Source organism: Patagioenas fasciata, chromosome 2 (assembly GCF_037038585.1).
Source record: "Patagioenas fasciata isolate bPatFas1 chromosome 2, bPatFas1.hap1, whole genome shotgun sequence".
NCBI classification, from domain to species: domain Eukaryota; kingdom Metazoa; phylum Chordata; class Aves; order Columbiformes; family Columbidae; genus Patagioenas; species Patagioenas fasciata.
The window spans coordinates 18359369-18385345 of NC_092521.1; the positions used below are offsets into that span (position 1 = coordinate 18359369).

The 25977-nt window shown below is 33.3% G+C and overlaps 1 protein-coding gene across 5 annotated transcripts in view; it reads left to right on the plus strand.

Annotated features, from left to right (window-relative positions):
- CSMD3 (CUB and Sushi multiple domains 3) overlaps positions 1-25977 on the plus strand; it is a 637009-nt gene that overhangs the window by 451378 nt on the left and 159654 nt on the right. For all 5 annotated transcript variants that reach the window (XM_065830155.2, XM_071803847.1, XM_071803848.1 and 2 more), the window contains 4 exons: positions 5286-5477; positions 13648-13786; positions 16023-16210; positions 19127-19321. In XM_065830155.2, the coding sequence (XP_065686227.1) occupies positions 5286-5477; positions 13648-13786; positions 16023-16210; positions 19127-19321 (714 nt within the window). The remainder of the gene's footprint in view (positions 1-5285; positions 5478-13647; positions 13787-16022; positions 16211-19126; positions 19322-25977) is intronic.

Genomic DNA, 25977 nt, shown 5'->3' on the forward strand with positions numbered 1-25977 from the left:
TTTATTTTGCAGAAAGCTCTCGAGACTGTCTTACAAGTATGATAGCAAAGATATAAGGGACTTTTTCATTCCTGAGGTTTTTGCTTACTCCTCAAATTTTCATGATGAATGATGAAGGTAGTGATTGAGGTCTCTGAATATGTAACAGCAAAAAACAAAACAAATGAAAAACCACCAACCAAACAGTTCTAGCACTGAAATATACACTTCATAAGTCAAACAGTATAGATAGAGAGAAATATAGGCTGAAGGAAGATAATGAAAAAAAAAATCAAAAATAAACACAATAAAGAGGCAAACAGAAAATAGAGAATGCAGTACAGAACATATATTATCAAGACAATTATCATGGAGAACCTCTCTCAAATCAAATAAACAAACAAACAAACACAGTTTTCAGCAGTAGTAATGATGGGCTTAGAGTCAGGCATGTGAAAAAAAAATACTAACGAGTAGAGCAGACATTACAGAAAACCATGATTAAGAAATACCATTTGATTATATGGCTAATATATTTTTAGTGCTCAAAAAATGCATAGATTCTGTAATTTTATACAGTAATGAGATCTTCCTTTTCCATTTTTCTTCTCATATTTTTATTTTTTGACCTTCCACCCCAATATTTCTGTATTTGAAGATTCTTATTCTGACAATTTGATTTAGCAAAAAAAAACCAACCAACCAAACAAACAAAAGAAAAACCCTCTCAATTTTGAGGCAATATGTGATGCCAATTGAATCAAAATAAAATTTATTATTATTATAAATTTATTCTTAAGATAGAAATTACGTGTCTAATAATTATTGATACAGAATTTTTCTCTCAATGGAAAATGATTGAAGTATCAGGATGACGTTTCCTTCCATTCCATCACATGAGAATGCTAACTGCCTAAGACAGAAGTAGATGTTTTTTTCCCTTGTGATAGTGACTGTAAAGGGAATCTGGGAAACAAGCCTGTTATGAAGACAGCTAGCTTTCACATGGCCAAAATTAAGTTAAATGAATCCAACTCCTGATTAAGCAAGTTGAATTCAGACACATACTTGCAAAGAAACATATATGGTTTTCAGAAATACTGTAAAAGAATAATTTATTTACACTTTAATCTCACTATAAGTGTGGAACTGTGTTTGAATATCCTCTCCTAGTGTGTTCTTTTTAAAATTAATTAGAAGGAAAAAAAAAAAATAAAAGGGTTGAAAATGGTCTTCTTTAGGAATTCTCAAATGCTCAGTTATTTCCACAAGACAACAAATTATGGGAACAAGTAAGAAAAATAAACCAATAAATAAGTATATATATAAATCTCTACCACAATTTATACATATAAACCTCTAACACCATTTAAAAAGACAATTTAAAATGAAATTTTAGTTGAAATTTTGTATCTGCATCTGTTAGGTACATTTATTGACATGCTCTGTAGAGGTATGCGTATATTTTGAAATGAAGGTTAGAGGTACAAAACTGATGGGAGTGCTTGCTCTCAGCAACAGCAATGAAAGTTCTGAGTTTTTTATGTAGATATACATTAAAAAATCAGAGCAAGAGATGTGGTAAAACCTCATCTATTTTTGACTTGTCTAGTATGCATACATATCTAAGTTTTTTATCTATTTTTACCCACATTCCCATAGACTGTGGGACATATACGATTCTAAGTTAGTAGCTTTGTAGCTCTACAGTGTACTTGCACTAGGAAATCATCACTGTATTGTGATTCTGATTATGTTATTGAAGATAATATCAAAAAACTACATTAATAAATAATCACATATCATGTATCAACAACGTTATGGAGGTTTTTTTTCTCTCTTTCTTAAAATGCCTCCTTAAAATATCAGTTTTATGGAGAACATAGAAGCAAAATTTACAACAGATTTTAGACAAATCAAAACACAATGATTATTTATGAGAAAGTAAAAGTAAATACATCATTTCTGGAATCCTAGTGCTTTTAATGGTATACTGAGTTCTTTTGCTTTCTTACATTTTATTCATTGAGAATACATTCATCTATTTTTTATGAGCTTATTGAGAATTTCTATGTGATACAGTTGCTTCTAAAATACTAGCTCACCTTTCTGTCAGAGTGTTTCATAAATGCTTCAATTAGAATTGATACTTTTAATAGTGCCTTGAAAATTAACAGACAATCTCTGAAAAATGAGAATTAGACTTTTAGAAATTGAGTACTTTAAGGTTTAAAATCCAAACCTAATAGCAGTTTGTTTACTTCCATTGTGGGAACAGACAACCTGTCTTTTGCATTCCAGCACTGTAATGCAAAAATCAATCTTAAAGTAGACGTTTTATTTTTAAATTAAGTTTGTGTGTATTTAATACGAATTTACAGAGTTAAAAAACAGTCCTAGAATAGTTTAGGTTGGCAGGGACCTCTGCAGTCCTCTGGCCTGACTCCCTGGTCAAAAAAAAGTGAAAGAGATCAGGCTGCTTAGGGCTTTGAGTATCTCCAAGGCTGGAGATAACACAGCACCTCTGAAAAAAAATTACTCTCATGTTTGACCACCCACAACATAGTGCGCTAGTTTGTTGGAAATTTCTTTTTTTGTTTTTTTGCATTTGGAGTTTTGCTAGTTCAGAGTTTGGAACGCTTTGTTTGTACTTTTGCTGCACACTTGCAAGAAAAGCTTTTGCCTTCTCCGTTCCTTTTCTGCAAAGCTGCTTTCCCACAAATAGTTTCAGGGGATTGATTTGTCCCAGATGTGGAATTTGCATTTTCCTTTTTGAACTTCATGAATTTTCTTTCAGGCTGTTCCTTGAGACTACTGAGATCTCCCTAAATAGAATCACTGTACTAGGGAATATCAACTGATCCTCCTCTGACTGTAAACTTGGCAAGAGTTTACTTGGTCTCATTTTCCCCATCTTTAATGAAGGTATTGAATAATACTGAAGTCAGCATCTACCCCTGAGGGAAAGATGCCACCTGGGTTTTGGATCATGGGCCCTCTTTGAGCCCAGAAGACAAGACTGTTTTCCCTCCATTTTATACTTCACCTATCTGATTTTGCTACAGAGCCAAAAGACCAAGAAGCATGGCGAACAAACATATAAGAATGCAAGAAGATGACTATATATGACAAATAAGAAAAAGATTTTCAGTCTGGCATACATATCTCATATTACAAAGTTAATTTGAATAATTATTACTAAGTGGTTAAAAAAACCCAAACAGTGAGTATCAGGAATTCCAAATAGATCTGGGTGTCACTTTACCTTATTTTTAGCCACATAAAATTCTTTTGCAGAATGATACAATTTAATAAGGACACTATGATGTACAGCTAAGAAGTTTTATAGCAGTAAGTTTATCCCTTGAGCACTTCAACACTGATTACAAATTTTGTGTATCAGCCCCCATTCCTGTATAATTTATTTAAACATATATTAAATAAGACAGAGAAGTGCTATTCTTTTTTATGGAAACATTTGAGACAGGTAGTACTTAAGTGGTCAGAACACAGTTTCTCTCCAAAATGGACCACTCTGACTGTGCAACACGAATCAAAGATACATTGTTCTGTCTTCTCAGCAGGGAGAAATGTGGATTAATATACGACAGGTTTTACTACTTGCTTCAGTCTACGTTTACCTTAGCGATTTCTTTTTGAGTCTTGAGCTGTATTAATGTAATGAACCTTCTCATATTTGATGAAATTTCACTCCTGTATGATGTAGCTCCAGTATCTTATTCTCTTGCATGCAACTTTTGCAAGATCTGCCAATATAGTCCAGTGAAATTCAGTAACTCCTTATTTTAATATTTTTTTTTTTTCTAAATTGAAAACCAGCAGCTTATTTAAAGACATAAACAGGAGTCCTGATCACTGTTTCTGTGGAAGAAATTTTAAAAATCTGCAAAAACTTGCATGTTTACACATATATAAATCATGATCTTTCATTTATTGTGCAGTAGTTAATACTTTGAAGAAATATTTATTTAATCTTCGAGGAATGAGGTCGAAAAATTTCCCTGACTTCTTGGTCATAGTTGATGTGCGTGTGTATCTGTGTGTGTGGTTTTTTACCCTGTATTAAGCACTTATTATTTGGTAAAAACAAGCCCATAAAAAGCACCATAAGTTTATAGAGTTTACTCTTTTATCTTTTATTTTCTTTTATTTTTTTTATTAAGTGTGCCTTGGATAACCATATACTTGGGGTTTTTTCTTTCTTTTTTTTTTTTTTTTTTTTTTTTTAGGGAAAAAAAGCTATTTACACCAAGATTTCTTCTGAAAAATATAGTAAATACATAAACTATGCACATTTCAGATTAATACATTGATGTCTGCTTGTATTAGCTCCCCAGGAAAAGGGCATCTGAATTAAATCTTAGTACTGCCACTTTGCGTTTATGTTACACAGACTCCTGAGCTCAATGGGACTAGTTCCACAGGCAACTCTGACATTTATTATTTATTTGTAATACATGTAACATGTTGCAGTTCTATAATGTAAGTAAGAAATAGTAATTACTTAAATAAACATTGATGTGCTTACTTTTCACATAAGCTTGCATATTTTGTTGCATAATATATTAAATTATATGTTGATCGTAATATGTTAAATTTAGGGAAAATGTATATAAATGTCTCATACTACTTTTGTAGTGATTGTGATATTGTGTGCAGTCTTAGTAATAATGTACTTGTGCATTATGTGTTACTGTATATTCTGTCAGAGTAAGTCCATGTGTATGTTTTGTATAGGTGATTTGTATAGGTGATTTTTACAAAAACCTAGCATGGTAGGTGTGTCATGTGCAAGGGTATAGATATGAATCATCAGTGAAATTACGTTCCAAATTCATGGCTAAATGTTACACAACATGTATGTTTAAGAATTATAGAATTGTGAAAAATTGAAGATATGTGCAAGCATAGCTTATTGGACAACCTGATGTTCTTCATCTATTGTTTTTATTATTCATATTCAAAATTCCTCTAAGTTAGAAGTTCTGAGTATCCAGAGTACCAGGAAATATCTTACTTTCTTTTTTATGTATTGCGCAACATATAATAATAATAATAATAATAATAATAATAATAATAATAATAATAATAATAATAATAATAATAATAATAATAATAATAATAATTAGATACTTTCAATAATTAAAGCAGATCGCAAAAATTAAGCATATTTTAGAAGTGAGTAGGGCAATTTTGGATTAGTAAAATCTAATGGGGCAAATCTGGATTGAAAAGCTGACTGTAAAAGAAATACATATATATATATTCTTTCCCTTCTCTGCTAGGTTCAGTAGCTACTGCCTGTCGTGATCCTGGTGTGCCCATGAATGGAACTAGAAATGGAGATGGAAGAGAACCTGGAGACACTGTCATTTTTCAGTGTGATCCTGGCTATGAACTTCAAGGAGAAGAGCGAATAACCTGCATTCAGGTAGAAAATCGGTACTTCTGGCAGCCCAACCCACCAGTCTGTATAGGTATGTAGAAAAAAATAAAAGTTTTCCTAAATTTTGCAATTCTGTTGTAATGAATCACACTGCTCTAGAAACTTTCTTTGAAGAACAAGACATACAAGTACTGCACATCTGATAAATTACTGGGTATAAAGCTCTGATGGACATTAGCAAAATCTTGCTTCTGTAGTTCTCATCCTTTCCCTTTCAAGGCCATATAATTTGTAATGTGATGATATGAGACAGAGGAAGCAAGGAAGTCAATGTCAATGACACCATTAGCTTGGCCTTATAATTTTAAAAATTGTGATAAACATAGAGGATTTGGTTAAAGTCCATATGCCCGTATGTACTCAATATCATGCAGAGGACCTAGTAAATTTGTAGAGCAGGTAAAATTATGTAAGGGTTAAAGTAGCATGCAACAGCAAAGAATAAGAAGATAGTAGCCTAAGTTCTCTGGTGGTCTTAATTATTTTAGAAAGAACAGAATTTTCATTAATAAAGTATTGTAATGTACCATTTATTACTGGAAATATTGTCTCAGTCTTTAATATCATTCTGATTAACATAACTCATTGTAAATAGACTTTGAAAGCATTTGAGTTGGTTAACTGAAATATGATGAAAAGTAGTAAGAAATTACAGTAGCCTTCCAGCAATTATTCTGAGGAAATCCTAATCATTATTATTATTAATCTAGACAATATCTAAACCATCACTTCTAAAACCTCATGTAGAGGTATAATAATAAATAACCACGAGGTTGTGTTCCATCTGGCTAGTTCAGTAAATAATGTAATGGTGCTTATTTTCCCAGTATGTCTTTGATGCAGTTAAATGCGGTATCATGGTGTAGAATGATAGATTTTTGTCTCAGAGAACAGCAGCTACTGACCTGAAATTCCCTAAGGGTTATGATAGGTAACCTGTTGCCTGGGATCTGCAAGTTTGATGTTGCAGAAAACAAGGGAAATGGGCCACTCCAAGGAAGTCCAGATGGAAGAATATTGGATAGGCCAGATGCAGTAGTATTACCCTGAGTCACATCATTATGAGATACTGTGCTTACTGTCCTGTCCAAAGTAGAACTGCCTGAAAGGAGTGGCCCTTGTGCCCAGAGTGGTGTAGAGTAGGTACTGCAAGTGTGAGAACATCTTCCTGTTTTGCTATCCCTGGTCGTCTGGTCTTGGGTAAACATCTCAGGGAGGAACTTGCCAGAGATCACAACTGCTATTAATAGAAGCACTTGTATAGCTTTCAGATACTCTCTTGCCTTTAATAAACTTAACTTGACCTTAGCTGTTACAAAATGAAATCTTCATCCTATTTGCATATGCATGTATGTAGCCGAAAACCTTCCATGCATGTTTGCACACAGGTATTTGCAAATGTATTACAATACTAACCTGGTGTCTTTGGCTATTCTACTCACCCCATCAAAGTGTTTATTTCACTGTTCTTACTCTCTTTACTCTGCCTTCCTGTGTAGTTCATGGACTATTTACTGGAAGACTGCAGAAAAGAAATAATTTTATTGCTCATCTCTTATTATTCTTATATGCCTAAATATGTGTTTGATAATAATGATAGTTGAACATTTGTAGGTGTTTAAGAGAAAAAGTAAAAGAAATTATAGAACTCTAGAAACAGACCTTATAATGAATATATTGTATCATACTGGCCTTCTTTGACATTACTGCTTTAAAGTATTTTTTAACTGAAAAATTATTACAAAGCAGAGCTAGTGCTTTTAATTATTATCAATACTGAGTTGATGATATTATTAAATAAATTAAATGTATGTACTCACCTGTCATTCTGTCCTTAGTACATATATATATATGCATGCACTTGTTTTCTTAACTTCATACATCCATTTACCTAATACTTGTAATTTCCATATTTTATGCACAAACACCTACTGTACATAGAGTAGCAAGAATGCTTATTACAGTGATTTATTGGCCAAATATCAGGCATGATGTTATTTTATATTTATTTTGTATAATGATTTTTTTTAGATAATATGAGGTGCTGATAGACTAAAGTATGTTGTGCAAACGTTGGCTTGAAGCCTCAAAATTGCAAAATTGTCTGTTGCAGTTCAGTACATTCTGAAGTACATTTTTTTTTCCAAACTTGAAATATATTAACTTCCATGCCTGTGAATCAAAACTGTACAAGGCTTACTCCATTTATAACTTCAACATCATCATGGTTTATCTAAGTCTTATTAAAAATAAATATAATTTTGATGGAAGAATAAGGGACAGCGATAATTCCTGAGGTGTGTTTTTGTAGCTGGTTCTAGATTTATTTTTTTAGTCCTTTACACTCCAAAGTGTCTTCCTGAACCTCCTAATTACCAATTATCAAAACTAGGTAAATGTGCCTGTTATTTTTTCTGACCTGGGGGACTGCCTTACTTCAATCTCGCCTTTAACACAATTCTAAAGACATCTTCATTTCATAGGTAATTGAAATAGGAAAATTACGAAGAGCTAAATATTGATTCAACTATTTGAATTACGAAAATCAGAGATTCTTCTATACTGAAGATACTATGATAAACTATAAATTTGAGAATATGTCTCTGCCACAACACAGTCCTTTGGCTTATGCCTATGGTGCCCAGAATATTCACACCTTTTGCATTCCAAAGTCTTCCCAGACTCAGTCTTGTTTAAATACCAAAATCTTAGATCATTTTATTTGCTTAGTTTGGTCAGGCATAATATTAAAAATACTGGAATATAACGTGTTACTTTAGGATTCAGATTTATTATACATTTAGGTGAAGTAAAGACTGAGTCCCAGAAGTTTCAGAATTTCATCAGAAATTTGTGGGTCAATTTTTTTTTTTTTTAATTGTGGCTTGATTTTATTTGTTTCTGTTGGTTTTTGGGTTTTTTTTTTGTTGTTTTGTTTTGGTTTTTTTTAACCAAGGTCTTGTTTTCCATTTTCATAACTATGGAAAAATTTTTTGCAACCAGTGAATTTGAACCATACTTTCTTCAAAATGTGATCTTTATGACACTAGTGCAAAGAAAAAACTCAGCATTTATTTTATAATTGATTATAATTATTTAAATATACCTTCAGACTAGATATAAAGAAGGAATTTTTTATGATGACCTTTAAAGGTCCCTTCCAACCCAAACCATTCTACGATTATATGGCTCTATATTTAATATCTCTTATTAAAAAAAAAAAAAAAAGGAAAAAAAAATAGATCAGACATTTTCCTTCTTTCATTAAGATGCAATTAAGTGAATAACTAAATAAATAAAAGACCTAAAGTTCTGGAATAGTACTTTGTTGCCTTCGAGAAAGATTAACGGGGTTTTAGATAAAAATCAACAAAACAAACAACCAAAAAGACCCCAAAACCTGTAAATGCCAAAACAACAGCAAAAATCCATGTGTACTTCCTCCCATAAAAACAATGAATGCTAATATCATCACACAGACAAACTGTCTGGCACCATGCTTGCTTAGCTTTGCGTTTGCGCAGAGCTTTATAAAGACAAATTGACATAACCTGCATCTAGTTTTCACTGTGTAATACATTAAAAATATATTTTTCATAGTGTATTGACATTTATTTTTCTTTCTAGATTAGCTATTACTTTTGTTCAGTCCTAGGTCTTGTATCTAATAGTATAAAAGATGGGTATCCTTTAAACTTCATTTTCAGAGCTGGTCTGCTCTCAGTTAAAAACAAAGTTATGACAATTATAATGTACACATTAAATTCAGAAAATCATGTATTTTGAAGCACACAAGAATTTATTTCAAGCACACAGGGAAAGAAAGTATTTAAACAACTTCAGAGAAGATAGGGATCTGGAAAAAGCGACACTGCCTAATTACTTTTTTCATTAGGTCATGTTGATTTTCTTAACTTACTATCTCGTTAATTGAAATTTAATCTGAAACTGCTGTATCTAAAGAAAATTCTAACTGGGAGATATTTTACACAGTTGAAGATTAATGGAGTTTTTTACTGCTTTTGATAATATAGCTTGAAATAAAATACAGTTTGACTGTCTAACTTCATGTACTTTTCATTTATTGTCTGGAGAGTCTTTCTGATTATCAACTAGACCTTGGCAAGGATTAAATGAAAGAACCAGTCTCCCTGTAACAGAAAAAGTAACTGATGTTTTGTGCAAACTAAAGAGTGGATTAGAAAGAAGCTACTAATCCGCAAATATTATGTCAATGAACTTAACAGATAAGTGAACTAAATCAAGACCACATCAAGAAAGTATAATGAATGCAGACACTGGCAGGAAATAGCCTGGAACAAGGACATAACAGCCAGAGTTAACATCTTTGTATCATCATATGGAAGTTCAGGGTGTCTCAGAAGATATCATCAGACTAATGCAGTTTAGAGGTCATGGCAGTGAAGTCTGGTTACAGTGAATAACTTTAATGTCCTCCTTGGTACTCTACATTTTCATTCTTGAGATACACATCGTGCAGCCTGAACCATTAAAATACTTCAAGAGCTTGAATGTTCCAGGTTATAATGAAGAACACTATTTCCAAGTGATGAGCAGGCTTTTCATTCCATAGAACACCACAGTTCAAGACTCTTTAGCACAAACAATTAGTTCAGTAAGAGAGAAGTTTACAGTGACTTCTTTTATAGTTAACAGAAGTATACTGGTTTTCAACAATTTAATCTTATTTTGTTTCGGAATTGTAACAAAACATATTAAATAAAAAGATGCTTCTGATTAGAAACAGTACCCATTTTAATCTTGTGAAGACAGAGAAATTGCATTATTATGCATATTTTAAAAATAAATAAATGTTACGTATTAAAAAAAACTTCTCCAAACTTCTCCAGCCTCTTCCCGTGTAGCTAATGGAACATTTTGTAGCAACTGAAAACCTCTGAGAAAATGCTGTAATGATAAAATTTGCATTTGGTGATTGTTAAGAGAAACAAAAAAAATTGTCCTAGATCTGGAAAAAATATTATATGCATTTACTAGTACTATTGATTTATAATATTTATGTGTTGCTATTTACATGTTGCTATTTAAGTCTCTAAGTGCTTTTACACAAATTATGGTTTTGGAATTCATTGCAACTTAAAGAAACAAAATATAATGGAAGATTCTAACTTTTTTTTTTTTGGGGGGGGTGTTTGTGGTTTTTTGGGTTTTTTTTGTTTGGTTGTTTTTTGGGGTATTTTGTTTGTTTGTTTGTTTGTTTTAATGTAATTTAGCTATTTATTGCTCCCTTTTAACAGAAGAAAAATATCTAAGATGTAGAAAGACTATATTCATGTGTATTGTAACTGTGGATACATTAATCTACATGAGTTTTCTAGTAGCATGCTTGAATTCTAAATGGACTTGTGATTTATTTCTCATGACATTAGAAAATACTGCATTGATCTCCCACCCAGTTAATTTACATCTGTATGTGGTGGGCTGACGTGCCCATCAAGTAGCTCTATCATTCCCCTCCTCAGCAGGATGGGAGGTAGAAAATAAGATAGAGAAAAACTCATGGGTCAACATAAAGGTAGTTTGGTAAAGCAAAAACAAAGGCCACACAAGGAAAAAAAGGAAAATTAAAGATTTATTCTCTACTTCTCATCAACAGACCATGTCCAGCCACTTCCTAGGAAGTAGGGCTTCATTATGCATAGCAATTGCTCCAGAAGGCCAGCTTCATAATTATGCATGCCACCCCTCTTCTCCTTTCTGTTAGCTTTTATATGGCATGGAATAGCACTTCAGTCAGTTTGGATCAGTTGTCCTGACTATGTGCCCTCCCAAGATCTTGCCCACCCCCAGTCTACTGGTGAGGAGGGAATGTTGCAGAGAGAGTTTTGATGTTATGCAAGTATTGCTCAGCAGTAGCCGAAACACTGGTGTGTTATCAACACCTTTCTAGATACCAATACAAAGCACAAGCACTATGAGCACAGCTGCTATGGAGAAAATTAGTTCCATCTCAGCCAGATCCAATACATTGTACATATCATATTGATCTGTACAGAGCATCTGGAGTGCCATCATGTGACACACACAGGACAACCAGGTAATCAGGCCCAGTCGGCATAGGTTTTTCAAAGGCAGGTCTGGCATGACTAACCTGTTCTCCTTCTATGAAAAGGTAAACCTCTTGGTGGATGAGGGGAAGGCTGTGGATGTTGTCTACCTAGACTTCAGTAAAGCCTTTGACACCATTGCCCACAGCATTCTCCTGGAGAAACTGGCTACTTATAGCTTGGAGAGGTGTATTCTTCACTGTGTAAAAACTGGCTGGATGGCTGGGCCCAAAGAGTTTTGGTGAATGGAGTTAAAACCAGTTGGCAGCTTGTCAAAAATGGTGTTCCTCACTGCCTAGTATTTGGGCCAGTTCTTTTTAATACCTTTATCAAAAATCTGGATCCGGGGATCAAATGGACCCTCAGTAAGTTCGCAGACAACACCAAGTTGGATGGGAATGTTGATCTTCTCAAGAGTAGGAAGGCTCTACAGAGGTATCTGAACAGGCTGGATCTATGGGTGAAGGAAATTCTACAAGGTTTACCAAGACCAGGGGCTGGGTCCTGCACTTGAGTCACAACAACCCCATGCAATGCTATAGTCTTGGGGAAGAGTGACTGGAAAGTTGCCTGGTGGAAAAGAACGTGGAGCATTGGTCAACACCCAGCTGAATACGGGCCAGCAGTATGCTCAGGTAGCTAAGAAAGCCAACAGCATCCTGGCTTGTATTGGGAATAGTGTGTCCAGCAGGACTAGAGAAGTGTTTGTCCCCCTGTACTTGGGACTAGTGATGCCACACCTTTAATCCTCTGTTCAGTTTTGGGCCTGTCATCATAAGACACTGAAGTACTAGAGAGAGTGCAGAGGAGGGGGACAAAGCTGGTGAGGGGCCTGGAGCACAAGTCTTATGAGGAGTGGTTGAGGGACCTGGGGCTGTTTAGCCTGGAGAAAAGGAGGCTGAGGTGAGACCTTGTAGCTGTCTTCAACTACTTGAGAGGAGGTTGTATCATGGAGGGTGTTGTTATCTTCTTGCAAGTTGCAAGTCACAGGACAAGAGGAAATGGCCTGGTTGCACCAAGGGAGGTTTGAATTGGATATTAGGAAAAATTTCTTCACAGAAAAGGTTGTTGAGCACTGGAACAGGCTGTCTGTTGAGTCACCATCCCTGGAGGTGTTTGAAAGATGTATAAACGTGGTGCTTAGGGGCATGGTTTAACGGTGGACTTGGTAGTGTCAGGTTAACAGTTAGACTTTATTATTTTAAGGATCTTTTCCAACCTAAATAATTCTATGATTCTATAAGTGATTTAGGTAACCTTTGAGCTCAAAGGATCTCTGTTACAGAAGACATGAGTGATCTCTTTGTTTGCCTGGTACTGCAGATGACCACTTTGTAGAATTCAATGTGTCAAAATAAGTCTTTATAAATCTTGATAGAAACTTTTGCATAAAATTTAAGTTCTTTCAAAACAGATCTTTAGAAAACATACTTATTCTCTTGTTCTTATTTGATATCTCAGTTAAAGAATTCTGAAGTACAGAATTTTATGAGGGTAGTTATTCTTTTGTTCTTTTTATTGAGTATTTAGATTTCTGGAGCACAAACACACAACATCTAAGAACCTCAAAATCACACAGAGAACTGTGTTTGTTTTATTCTGCGTGTACTTGAAAGATACTTTATTTATCTCTGAGTTTGAAAGCTGCAATTACTATTATGTTTTTTGTTGAATTCAATTTATGTTATAGCAGTCTTGATCTGAATTACCCATCAGTGCTGTCTACTGAAAATGCATAACCTAAGAAGCTTCTTTTGGAATGCCTTTAGTAAGCAGTAGAAAATGAAGAGCCTATCCAGTCATGGGGTGTTTTTGTGTCTGCAGCCAGAGCATTTCTCAAGTTCATAGTATTTTCAGAAAAACCTTGACATAACATAATGCAGGCAAATAAAAAGACACACAGATCAAAAACAAGTGCTTCACTTAATAGTATTAGCATTTGTCTAAGGAGAAATGTGAATACATTTTGTATTTCTGTTAAAGCTTTGTAAATACTTCACTTTTTTCTTGTTTAACCTTTAGAGGACATAAAATGTCAGTGAACAGATTGCTGGTACTTGCTTCTTTTTCTCTTACCTTCTCTCCTCAATTCCAATTTCTTTTTATTCACAGCTCCCTGTGGAGGAAACTTGACTGGCTCATCAGGTTTTATACTTTCACCAAACTTCCCTCATCCTTATCCCCACAGCAGAGATTGTGACTGGACTATCACTGTTAATAATGATTATGTTATATCACTAGCATTTATCAGGTAAACTGCTACTTGCTCATAATTTTTAAAGTCCTGTTTGTAACTTTATTATTGGCAGTTGTTCAGAGCTTTGTAGGGTAGCATATATATACTTAACATAACTGTCGAAGTGATTAGTAATTCTTATCTTTGTTAGTAGTCACAGCAAAAACATTAGAGGTGGAGCCTGAGACCTCATTGCTCTGGTTCAGTTAAGAGCACTCTCAGTTTACATCTACTAATGTGGAAATAGTTGCTGCTCAATTTGCCAAGATTCTTTTCCTGAGAAGGCAGCATGGAGTAACTCTCTGAATTCTCTGCAGTCCAGGAGGATGGTCTTTAGTGATGAAGCCTATTGATTAGTCATATTTTGTTTGAGGCACTCACCCACAATTTAACCAGAATTTCAAAAGTATTATTTAAGTGTAGTTTTATTAATTCATATCATTTCAGGATGCTTCAACAACATACTTCCTTTTGTTCTGGTTATTAAACGGAATAGTTTTAGTATTTTCCTTTATCACAACTCAAAATGAAATTGATCTAAATAGAATCTACGGAGGAATTTCTGCTGTCTGCATTGTATGTAACCCATAAAATAAATAAATATATGTATTATTTGTGAAAAATATGCATTCCAACCAGAACATATGATGATGTCACAGAAAAGTAATGTCCCATGAAGTTTAAGTCCTTCTTATGCTGTATGTTCTGCAATAGTGACTTCATTATTCTGATCAGTGATAATGTGATGACTTGTGTAGTGATGCAGTTTATATAGTTGTTCATTCTTGGTGCTCAGTGATATAGTGTTTTGAAGAATTCCTTTGAAACACTCCGTTATATATACAGAATTAAAAACTTAACTATTTTCTTGGTGATTTCAGAATGCTTTAGGTTGCCAAGGAAATTTCTACTGTGCCATAGCACATATAATTTTTCTGTTTCCTGAAATATGATCTCAAAATTTAAGAATATTTTGCTCTACATATTGTGCATGCAGATAGAAGAGATCCATCATCTTATAATAAACCCAATATTTTACAGTGTGACTCAGTACAGTATATTAACAGTTTGTAAATCCAAAATATTGTGAAGTTGTTCTTAAAATCTGGACAATTGTTATGATTCTTTGCAGAAGTTGACAAGCTTCGTCTTGGTCATATCAGATTGCATACTTACTGAAACTTGCCTCACTTAGAATCCACAGACCGTTCCAGAGTGAGAAAAGCCCTTCCTGAATAGATCAAGCTCTGGATACTCCTCTGAGTAGTGTTAAATAGGCTTTTAAATTCAGACACAAACTAGTGCATTTTAAAAATCAAAGCTGTTGAACTGGCATCTGACTTTTGCAAGGAAATGTTTTGGAAATAATCCAGAAGTTAAAAGATATTTTACCTGAAGGAGCTGTATCAGGTCTTCAATGCCTTTATTTATTTTAATCAAGAGCTACTATCAAACAGAGAAAAAATAATTCAAGTGGCTAGATTTTTCATTCACAGAATCACAGAATGTAAGGGATTGGAGCAGACCTCAGAAGATCATCTAGTCCAACCCTTCTGCCTTTTTTTTTTGGTACGAAGATGATTTTATAAATAAATTTTGTTAACTCTTTGCCTTTAAATAAAATTGAGTTTGAAATTAAGTAATTAATTAACTAAGATAATTACATATATAACTAAACAAATTTAATTTTTAAAAAATATGTAAAATTAGATTCAAAAGAAAATAGGAGGTTTCAGTACCATACCTTTTCATTTAAGCTGATTAGTGGTAAAATGTTTTTTGCTCTTAGGTTTCCTGAAAGATCATCCGCTGGTTGTGTGAAAGTGTTCAGTCTGACTGGAAGCTGTGTACACTCTATTCGGCAGCTGACCGTATTTTATCATAAAGCTTTTCTGCGAAGGGTTCCAGTAGATCCATGTTGTTTAATTCTCTAAAGCTTTAGCAATATTGTTATTAATATTTTATATGTAAAAAAGTAGTCAATTTTTTTCTTTTTTTTTTTTTTCTAGGTAGCAACAAAAGAATAGTTCTAACCAGAGAACCAATAAATATAATATTTTTATTGTTTTCTAATAAAAACTATGAACCGCTACTCTGACAATGGAGTTTGTTTGGTTGTTTGGTTTTGTTTTGTTTTGTTTTGTTTTCTCCTTTTACAAAAACAGTGATAATAAAACTTATTCGAGCTAATAAGAGTGCAAATGTTAGGCAAAGCATATTCTATCTAATATTTCTCTTTTTTGTTCTACAGTTTCAGTATAGAACCAAATTATGATTTTCTTTATATCTATGATGGGCCAGATGGTAATAGCCCACTAATTGGGAGCTTTCAAGATAGCAAGCTGCCAGAGAGGATAGAAAGCAGTTCAAATACCATGCATCTGGCTTTTCGGAGTGATGGATCTGTTAGTTTTACTGGATTCCACCTAGAGTACAAAGGTAAATAAAATGGTTTATCTTTTCTATTAAAAAGTCTAATGCACCTAGTATGCACAACCAATAATATAATGTTACTGTAACTCAAGTTGTAGCTGTCTAATGAAACAATTACTTTTAGTCCATACCTAATTATTATGGAAACTAATTTTTAAAATACTACTACAGAAAAAAGCCTTCATAATAATACAGCTAAAATTGTATTGCATACATTCCCCATCATTTTCTGTGATGTTCTGCTAGACTTGCCCTTTTGTGTTTACAGCTTAATTACACTAATATTCTTGGAATGAAAGGGAAAGGCCTATAGGGGCCATCAATGTCTTGACTTCTTCAGATGGAACAATATGACATTGCTGGTGAAGAACTTTTATTCCGGGCTCCTAGGAGTACTTCTATTTCATTTTTATAAATTTGTTAATACAGTATTCATATTTGCTTTTTTTTTTCACAGGTTCTCAGCTAGACCTGGTGAATCTTTTTGCCACATTTGACATCATTCTTCATATATTGTAGTGTAGTGTACTGACTTTCTCTGCAAGTTCACTTAGCAGCTACTTCAGATTTGCAGTAGCAGTTTGAAGGTGCTAAGTATTTCAAGCTCTTTTTTTTTTTTTTTCAGAATAGTTTTTAGGAAACTGTATTTCTATAGTGACATTGTTGCTGTTTAGTCAGCAACTTCAGGAGTCTGTCATAGCTGTACCTTTGGGGAAAAGAAAATTACAGGGCTGTAATTTTTCCCTAGACATAATGTGTGCTGTGACGGATCATGTCTTCCCTCGGTTTTTTATTTATGTACCAGACACAATAGCTTATTTTATCTTTCTCTCTCTTTAATTTCTTATGTAATACTAATCTCTACTTTATCAAAAAATCTGAAACCTACTAGAATTATGACACATGGATTTCTTATCATAAGAATAGTGATCTCACAATATCAGTTGTCTATCAGTTCAAATCTATACCAGTTCAGTAAGAAGAAAAAATGTTTTATTTATTGTAAAAATGTTAGTTATAATCCTAAATTAAATGATCCCTTTTTTCTTGTTTTCTTTCTTTCTTTTTTTTTTCTTTTTACTGTGAGAATTCTGACTTGAAATAATTTTCAGTTTTTCCTAAAGTCTGCCAGATTTCTCAAGTGACAGTGTGGCTTACACAGTAATTATTAATATCTATGTGACATCTCACAGACTTGTATGTTTTAACTTTTGATTGTCCACCCAAATTTTTGAATAGGAGTGTTGCGGAAGTTTTGACCTTTCTTTTTGTGATGTCACACTGTAATCTGAAGCCTTACCACTCAGAACAGGAGACAGCTGTAACAAGCATCACACTACAGCTACCTATAGTAATCAATGTGATTATCAAATCACTGTTCTTAATAATTAACTATGTGATGTAATTATTACTTGTTACTGTACTGGTTTTCATATAGGAAGCACACTCTATAGATTAGATATGCAAATCCTTATACATTGTTAATCACATTAGGAGATCTTCACATTATTTTGGAAGATGTGAAGCTGAAATTTGAAAAAAATTATTTTGTGTTTCCATCTTCAAATGTAAATGTACATGAATGGTTTTGTAATGTAAGTCTTTTTCTCCTCTCAGAAATACTCCAACATAAAAACAGCCTTATGGGATCAAAGCAACAATCATTAGCTTGTCCGCTCAGTTTCTTGTCTGTAGTGGTAACCAACAGCTGATATGTGACTACATTATATAAAAGTCAGATATATAATAATTTCTACCTGCTATCTGTAAATTTTCAGAAACTTCATCTTAGGGACTGCCAGAATTGGATGAAGTGTCTTTGTATTTAGAGATTTTGAATGTCCAGCCAGGAATTTCAAAGCTTATATAGTCTTTTGGAAACCATACCTACCTGTAGCATGAAGTTCCACAGTGCAAATATGCCTGGTAAAAAGCCACCTCTTTGACATATTAGAAAGTTGGCACTGGTCTTGCAGAAATTGTTTAAGCATTCTCTCTTGATCTTCTTCACAATACCGTTAAATGGTAAAGAAGAAAATCAGAAATTTCTGTGTTCTGTTTGATAAAATAAATTACTCTGAACTCCATCCTGCATATCACAAAATCATCTGTTTCGTTCCAGTTTCTACCATTCCCTAATACATTTTACGTTTTTTTTTTTTCCTTAATTGAAAAACATCGCAAATTTTTTTCTAAAATCTTTACCTTTTCTCCCCTTCTTCATAGTAATGTTGTTAATTAGAAGTGCCGAGGGGTTATTTTTGTGCAGTGTGTTATGTCTTGGATATTAAATACACTGATATTCACATTATAGAGGATGTGGAAAGGAAAGATAAGAGCATATGCATATGTTTGAATGTATTTCAATATTTTGAAACAACTTACTATAAATAGCAAAAAAAGGAGAAAAATTTAAGGAATAATTTCACATTTTGTCCTCCAGTAAGGGAAAAACAAACAAAAAGAAAAAAAAAAAAAAACAACCAGAAAAACAGTACGTCATATGCACAGGTATTAATTCTGAAGAAATTCCTCTTTGCATACTGCTTATTTTGTAACAAACTACTGATGTTGATTTCCTCCACTTACCAGTTTTCAGACCACAGATTTTAAAACTAGGATCTGTCTAATCTACTGGGGCAGTGTTCAGTGATCTAACTTCGTCTAACTACATAACAATGTCATTGGTCACAATGAACTCTGGAAAAATAGTTCTCATAATGTACCTCCATAGGAATTATCTAGGAGTAATATAGGAGACACGGTTTTGGTCATTATATAGCAATTTGTACAGTCTTTAAAATAAAAGAGAGAGAACATTTGATTTAAAACTTTGTGTGTCTACAGGGTGCTCAAAGAAGACCTAAAATATAATGTTTTAAATTATATTCAGAATTCTGTGTGCATTTGTTTCCTCTGTAGCAAAGCTTCGTGAGTCTTGCTTTGATCCTGGAAATATAATGAATGGAACAAGACTCGGAATGGATTATAAACTGGGGTCAACTGTCACATATTACTGCGATGCAGGTTATGTTCTTCAAGGATATTCTACGCTAACATGCATCATGGGAGATGATGGAAGACCTGGATGGAACAGAGCCCTGCCCAGTTGTCACGGTAAGAGCAGTTTTTCATTTATTATAGTTGCTGTTTTCATAATTTGAAGACAAAAAACCTGTTAAATCCATGTTGAGTTTGAATATATTTAATTCCAGTAGAATATGGATTTGTTGTGTACTTAAATTTCTATTGGAAAGTGGATGGTGGACTACCAGCAATGTAATGTAATGTAATGTAATGTAATGTAATGTAATGTAATGTAATGTAATGTAATATAATATAATATAATATAATATAATATAATGTAATTTGTCATCTATAAAGAGTAACCAATACTATAAGAATGTGAAGAACTTCAGTACTTTCATTATCCACCAAAACTATGATAGCACTGAACACCAAACTTTAGTGGCAGCAACCTGGAAATCTGGCTCTGGCAAACTTTTGGAAATGCATTCAAACTTGTCGACTTTGTGTAATTGAACTCAAAAATATTTTCCTCATCTTAAAATGAGATATGAATCCTGTTTTCTAGAAAGGAGTTGGTGAGGATGGTTGTTGTGTATAAAAGGAGAACAGTTTCCTTCTTTGGAAGGTCTTTTTCATGGGTAATGAAAGATAAAGAATTTCTTTATCAATGGTGCAACTATTGTGTCTATTCATGACACTTATAATCTACTTAAAAATCTTCCGGTGTTATCTATTTTAACATTCACTAAAGAGAGAGTGTTTTGCTTAGAAGGACTGACATGTTTATAAAAGGAAAAGAAAAAAATATCTCATAATGAAAGGGATAGGGCATATCTGTCACTGATTCTAACCAGACCATTTTTTTTTCCTGCATGATCAAGACCTTATTTCAAAAATAGCAAACCGCATGCTTCTTTAGGATGTGATGTCACAAAGCAGGCTCCATAAAAATGCCCTAGCTTTGCAATTTTCACATGTTTTTCTTATATTGCTTTTCCTCCAGTTCAGGGTTGATGGAGGTTTGTAGGTATGTTGCTATGATATATTTTTACCACATAATCAATGCTTTCCACTTCTGCAGGATTTCTCTCAAGAAAAGCAGAACATTTATACAGCCGTGAGAAAGGCAATATTAACTTATTAGCTTTCTATTACATGGAGCTGCCAGAAACAGTTTGAGAGCTTAATTTTGCCTCCTGACCACCCGTCTTACCTACATAAAAAAATTTGCTTAGCAGAGAAATGAGATTCCTCTGTTTTGGCAGTTTCATTTTTTGAAACTCCATTGAAACTGATAGGGTTATAGTGAAATGTATTATACAGTACACCTGAGTATATGTATTTTTTTTTTTCATTTTCAAATTTATTTTTAAGAAAAAAGGTAAATGAGAACCTGAAACCCCTTTACACTTGTTATAATTTTATGCTTTAGGTATGAAGTAAAAAAAAATAAAAATAAGCTATTTATCATCCTCTCTAAACTTTTACATTTTTGATATCAATTTAGAATCCAGATTCTTCTGTTAAATTCTTTTGAACCGTATTTAGCCATACAGCTTTATAAGGTAAGTGAAGCATCTCACAATATGGAAAAGAGAAATAGTACTAATGAATATTCTCATTTTGCTCATGTTTAGAGCTAAGTAGGTCAGAGGAAGAGAGAGGCAGAGAGAATTTTCAACACTCCAGATGGCTCTCTGGACTCAAGGGACATTCTTTACAATGTATAGAATTGGTCTTGTAAAGAATATAATTCAAAGAACGTAGAAAAGCTTTTTTTCTTCCAAGATAATTTGTGTCAGTAATACTTGATCACTTCCACAAAGAAATGATTAGGTAAATAACATGGATAGCATGAGAGTGAAACTGATACAGGGGTCCGAAGTCCCTTAAATCCTTGTTGTAATTAATATGAATATTCTCACTGAATAGTACAATCTCAACTGAGGATGATAGAGTACCATTTTTATACCCATTCTGAATAACTTGGCATAACTTAAGGCACATGGATGGCCCATGTAGAGGAAGGAGTTATGGGTCTTGTTCTAAAGTGTAGCCTTTTAGATAAAACGTGGTCAAAAATAAATTCTCCATTCTGAATTCAAGAGAAAATGAAGGCCATGGCCCAATTACATTGGAAGGGCAACCATTTGGAATGGCTTTAAGCATTTTTTGAAAATGTCTGGCACATCAAGACCCACAGGAAATCTTTGTTGAGGAACACTGATGTTCTGGGTCTGGTCAGGGTTCAGCATGAACTGGCTGATTAATTGCTCAGACTGTCAGAACTTGCTTTCCTGGGAATGTGCAAAACTAGGAAATATGAGCGTCCATAGACCCTGAAAGTCAATAACTGATTATTTTGGAGTGAGATAAAAGCTGAGCAGAGGCTTTCAGTATCATAGAGGATCAGTTTTCCAAAATCTGTTAAGTGAATAAAGCTGATATTTTTGTGATTTTACCTTTATGCCTCAAATATTTTTTATGGCCTAGTCCTATGTGTATTAGGCATGACTTGCATTTGGTTGAAATAATGATTTAAAATGACCTTGAGCCTGTCTAATGGATGTGGGAAGTGAACCAACTCATTGGCTTCATTATTTTATGAACACATGCAAAGATTATCCAGGCTAATATGCTAAGCTATTTCGCATTTCATGGTGGATGTTAAGAAGAGGATGTAATTAACATATGCAGATGCAATATTGCTATGACAGAGATGATGAATAAAGATTTCTCTTAGCTTCACCAGCTATAGTTAATTTTAAATTTTTGGTAACAAGTAACAATAGTTTACAGAAAAACAAAAAGCCATGTGATGTGAAATCACGTTTATGACTGAATGTAGAAACCTTGTTCGCACTAGAAGAAATAATTTATGGATCACATAAAAATTTTGCTATGTTTCATAATAGTATGTTGTTTAATCCTTGGAAATATTTGAATCCAGGCTTCAAAGCATCTCCATCTGAAAGACATATCTAACAATCTCAAATATTGTCATGAACTGCCTATGATTTATTCTATTTCTCTTGGTATCAAAAGATCAGTATTCAGAATATTCATATGTACTGTTTGTCTTTTGTTTAAAAGAAAACCAAAAAGTCCTGGGATTGCTCACAGAACAATTCCATACCATGATATTTAAGAGAAACAGAAACATTCTTACTTATGATTGCAAGAAGAAATCTTAATTCCTAGTCTTACGTACACAATTACATACTATAGCCATGGTGGTTTAGTGATTAAAGACCATACTAAAATCCATATGCATATGAATTATGAGGAAGGAGAGACGATCTTGAACTACATGTCCACTCCTCTGTCATATGACCTGGAGGACAATTCACATCACTAGGAGCTGGGAAAAGGGATTCCTTCAGGCCCATCCTAAAATCATAGAATCATGTCGGTCAGAAGAGACACTCAGGATCATTAAGTCCAACCATAACCTAACCTAACTCTAGCACTAAACCACGTCCCTAAGAACTTCTGAAATGTCCGAGGAAGTACCTGTTCTTTGTGCTAAATCCTACTTTTCTGAAAAATTGTTTTGTTTCTTTGTATCTGCATTAGCATTGTCACAGCTATTTGAGATAGCTCAGATCAGGTTTATATCTGGAAAGTTTTAGAGTGGATGACTGCATGTAATCTTACTATGTATTATTTTGTAATACCTTAAATATTGACAGCTTTTTCGTTGATCATTCAATATTGATTATTTAGTCAGAGGCTTTATAGGTCTCATTTTTATGAACTCTTTACATAGTGAATATTTGCTTCTTCTGTGGCTATTGCACACCAGTGTGATCTTTTGAAATCATGACTTTACTTAGCCAGTTGTTTACATGATAAATCATAGTCAGACTAAGTACTATTGCAAATTGCAAGAAAAAAAAAAAAAAAAGTATGATTTTTGTCATTGTTGACAATAGTATAGAGAATTGAAAATGTTCTTGTCATAGAAGAGGATAGAAGATTAAGGTATATTAGAGTAAAATACTTTCTTGACTACTTTCATTTAGGATAGGTAAAGATGAGGTTTAATTTCTAGGCAATCTAATTTATATTTCTGAAAAATGTTCAAGTGTGTTAAAAGAACAAATACAACTGGTGTATGAAGATCAATTTCATACATGTAAGAATCAAGGCTTCTGTTTGTGTTTATAGTATTTTGAATGTGAAGATTTTGATCAAAGCAGCTGGAACTTTCATTAATATTTTTTGTCCTATTGTGCATTTTCAGTGTAGAAATGTAGAATGCTTGATAATATTCCCAAATCTTCAACTATCATATTTAAGTAATTGAAAAGCATGTTTTTAAAAGGCACAAACCAGTTGATAGAAGCCTAACATTCATTAACTTCTATCTGTGATATTTAATATTTTCATATTTATTAAAAAAAAAACCAAACAAAATATATTTCTAGCCAAAAAAAGCTTGTTTCTAATAGAGCAGATCAAATGTACATCTAACTGAGATCAGTGTCAGAGATTATTACAGGAATACTGTAGATGAATAGTAGTAGTTGTATTTTGGGTTGGCTACAGTTACTGCTTTTTCTGTTTGTTATACATAAGTACCTTTCAATTATTTCTTGTGTTTTATGTGCCTGTTCTTGGAAAGAGGCTTGTTCTTCAATATGATAAATTTGCTTAAAAATAATGCATCTGTGGCAGAGAATTAAGTCTGCAGTAAAGACATTGTTTTCATATTTTGGAGGTGGCAGATAATTGAATGAGATAGCAGAAGAGAAGCAGAGATACAATGAAGATACAAAGCCAGGATGGCATATAATCACTAAAGAAGAAGTCTTGTAGAATCTGAAATTAATTCTCAGAAGTTGAATGTCTATCTTTCTGATGTTAGGAAAGGGCCTTTAACAGAAACTGAGGATGACAGGACTTTAAATGTTTGGTACTTATGATATAAAGAGTGGCATGAAGCCATTGAGAGAGTTACTGTGTATCAGAAAGCAAAGACCTAACTTTGTTGGTATTCCACTGAGGTAGTAAAAGTACTTAAGGTATTAAAATACACGGAAAAGGTGGCATAGGTGATGCTGCATTTGTAGTCATCCATTTATCTATTCTTGAAGCATAACACTTTCATTTAAAATAAATTTATCCCTTCTAATTTTACGTTTAAATTATGACTAGCTAAATGATATTACAGAATGAGATTCATTCATTGTCATGGACATATGAACAGGACGTGCCACCTGCTCTTGGATTTTCAGTATCTAGGGGTTGTTCTGAATAGATTTCTTCACTTACTTCAGAAACCTTTCTTAAATGAGCATTCATACAAGGTATAACTGTTATTTTTCTTATGTTGTGCACATTTATAATGCAATGTTATGCTTGCACAACATCTTTGAGTAGGTGAAGAATTCAGCTTCATTACAAGACAAGACTGATGCTTTTACTTTAAACCTACTCAGTAATTCCCTTAGATATTTATAAATAAAATCTGTAAAATCAGTAGTGAAAAAAAAAAAGCTATAACCCCCTGGAGTGGCTGTGTTTATGATACTGTGCAATGTAACCAGTTACTCTATTGAGTTTGCATAACTGTGTTTAAATTTGTGAAGAATGAAATGACATGAGAGGCAAGATCAAGTGTGTAGAGAGGGAAAATTTTTCCTTTAAAATAATAAAAATTATATTTATTATTAGATAATATTATTTATTAGTATTATATGTAATAAACTGATGTTGTATTTACATTTAAAAAAAGGCTGAAATATCTAACACTAAAAAGTTAGTCAATGCCAGAATTAAGGTGATCGTGTGTTTGTAACATCTTCAACTGTGATCTTACATACTACTGTGACTGGGAGAGGGCATCATGTTTTTATGTTTTGATCAAGTGATAAAGATTAACTTAAGTGTGAAGTAACCATTTGAAGGGCCACTATTTAATCTGTTTCAAGGTTTGAATTGGTGTAATGAATGAGTCAGGCAATTGCAGAAGGCACAGAGTGTTCTTGCAGGTAATGACTCTCAACATTACTAAAAATGAGAATGTGTTTATCTGTGTTTAATAATTCCGTAGCAATGTTCAGTTTAACCATTAAGCAGCATGATTTATTAAACATTGTCATATGTTGGCTTCTTACAAAGCATTTATCATTTTCTTTCTGCCCAGAATATGACATGTATTTTATAGAATCACATAAACCTGAGTAATTAGCAGAAGAAATGAAATCAAGTAGGATTCTGCTTTGAATATATAAAATGCTACTCAAATGCTACAGACTCTGAAAAGTTAGTTCTTAAGACTAGACTTGAAAAGGCAATCGAGGGACTTCTGAAGAAAATAAAAAGTAATATCTTCTGAATAATAAATTTTTGTTTCCCAAGCTTCCACTGCCAATTTTTTCAAATGTATGCCCAATGCTTTACCATTCTGAGCTTTCCTCCCAATACAACCAGTGGAGAGAGAGAGATTTCTTAAAAGATCACCAAAAGAGATCCAAATAACTTGTTAGGAAGATGTATTTTTCTGTGTGCATCTGGACTATGTGAACAGGATTTACTGTGCTTGCATGTTCATCAGGGCATGACTTAGAGCAGCAACACAGGAATAGTAGATACTGTGAAATATTTGAATATGCTGTGTAGAAGAAATACTACTTGAGATTGAAGCATACAACAAACTATTTTGGAGGGGTTGAAGGGTTACTTTTGTGTGTGTGTAAAAATCTAGTAGCTAGAATATTCCTGAGGAAATAAAAGTA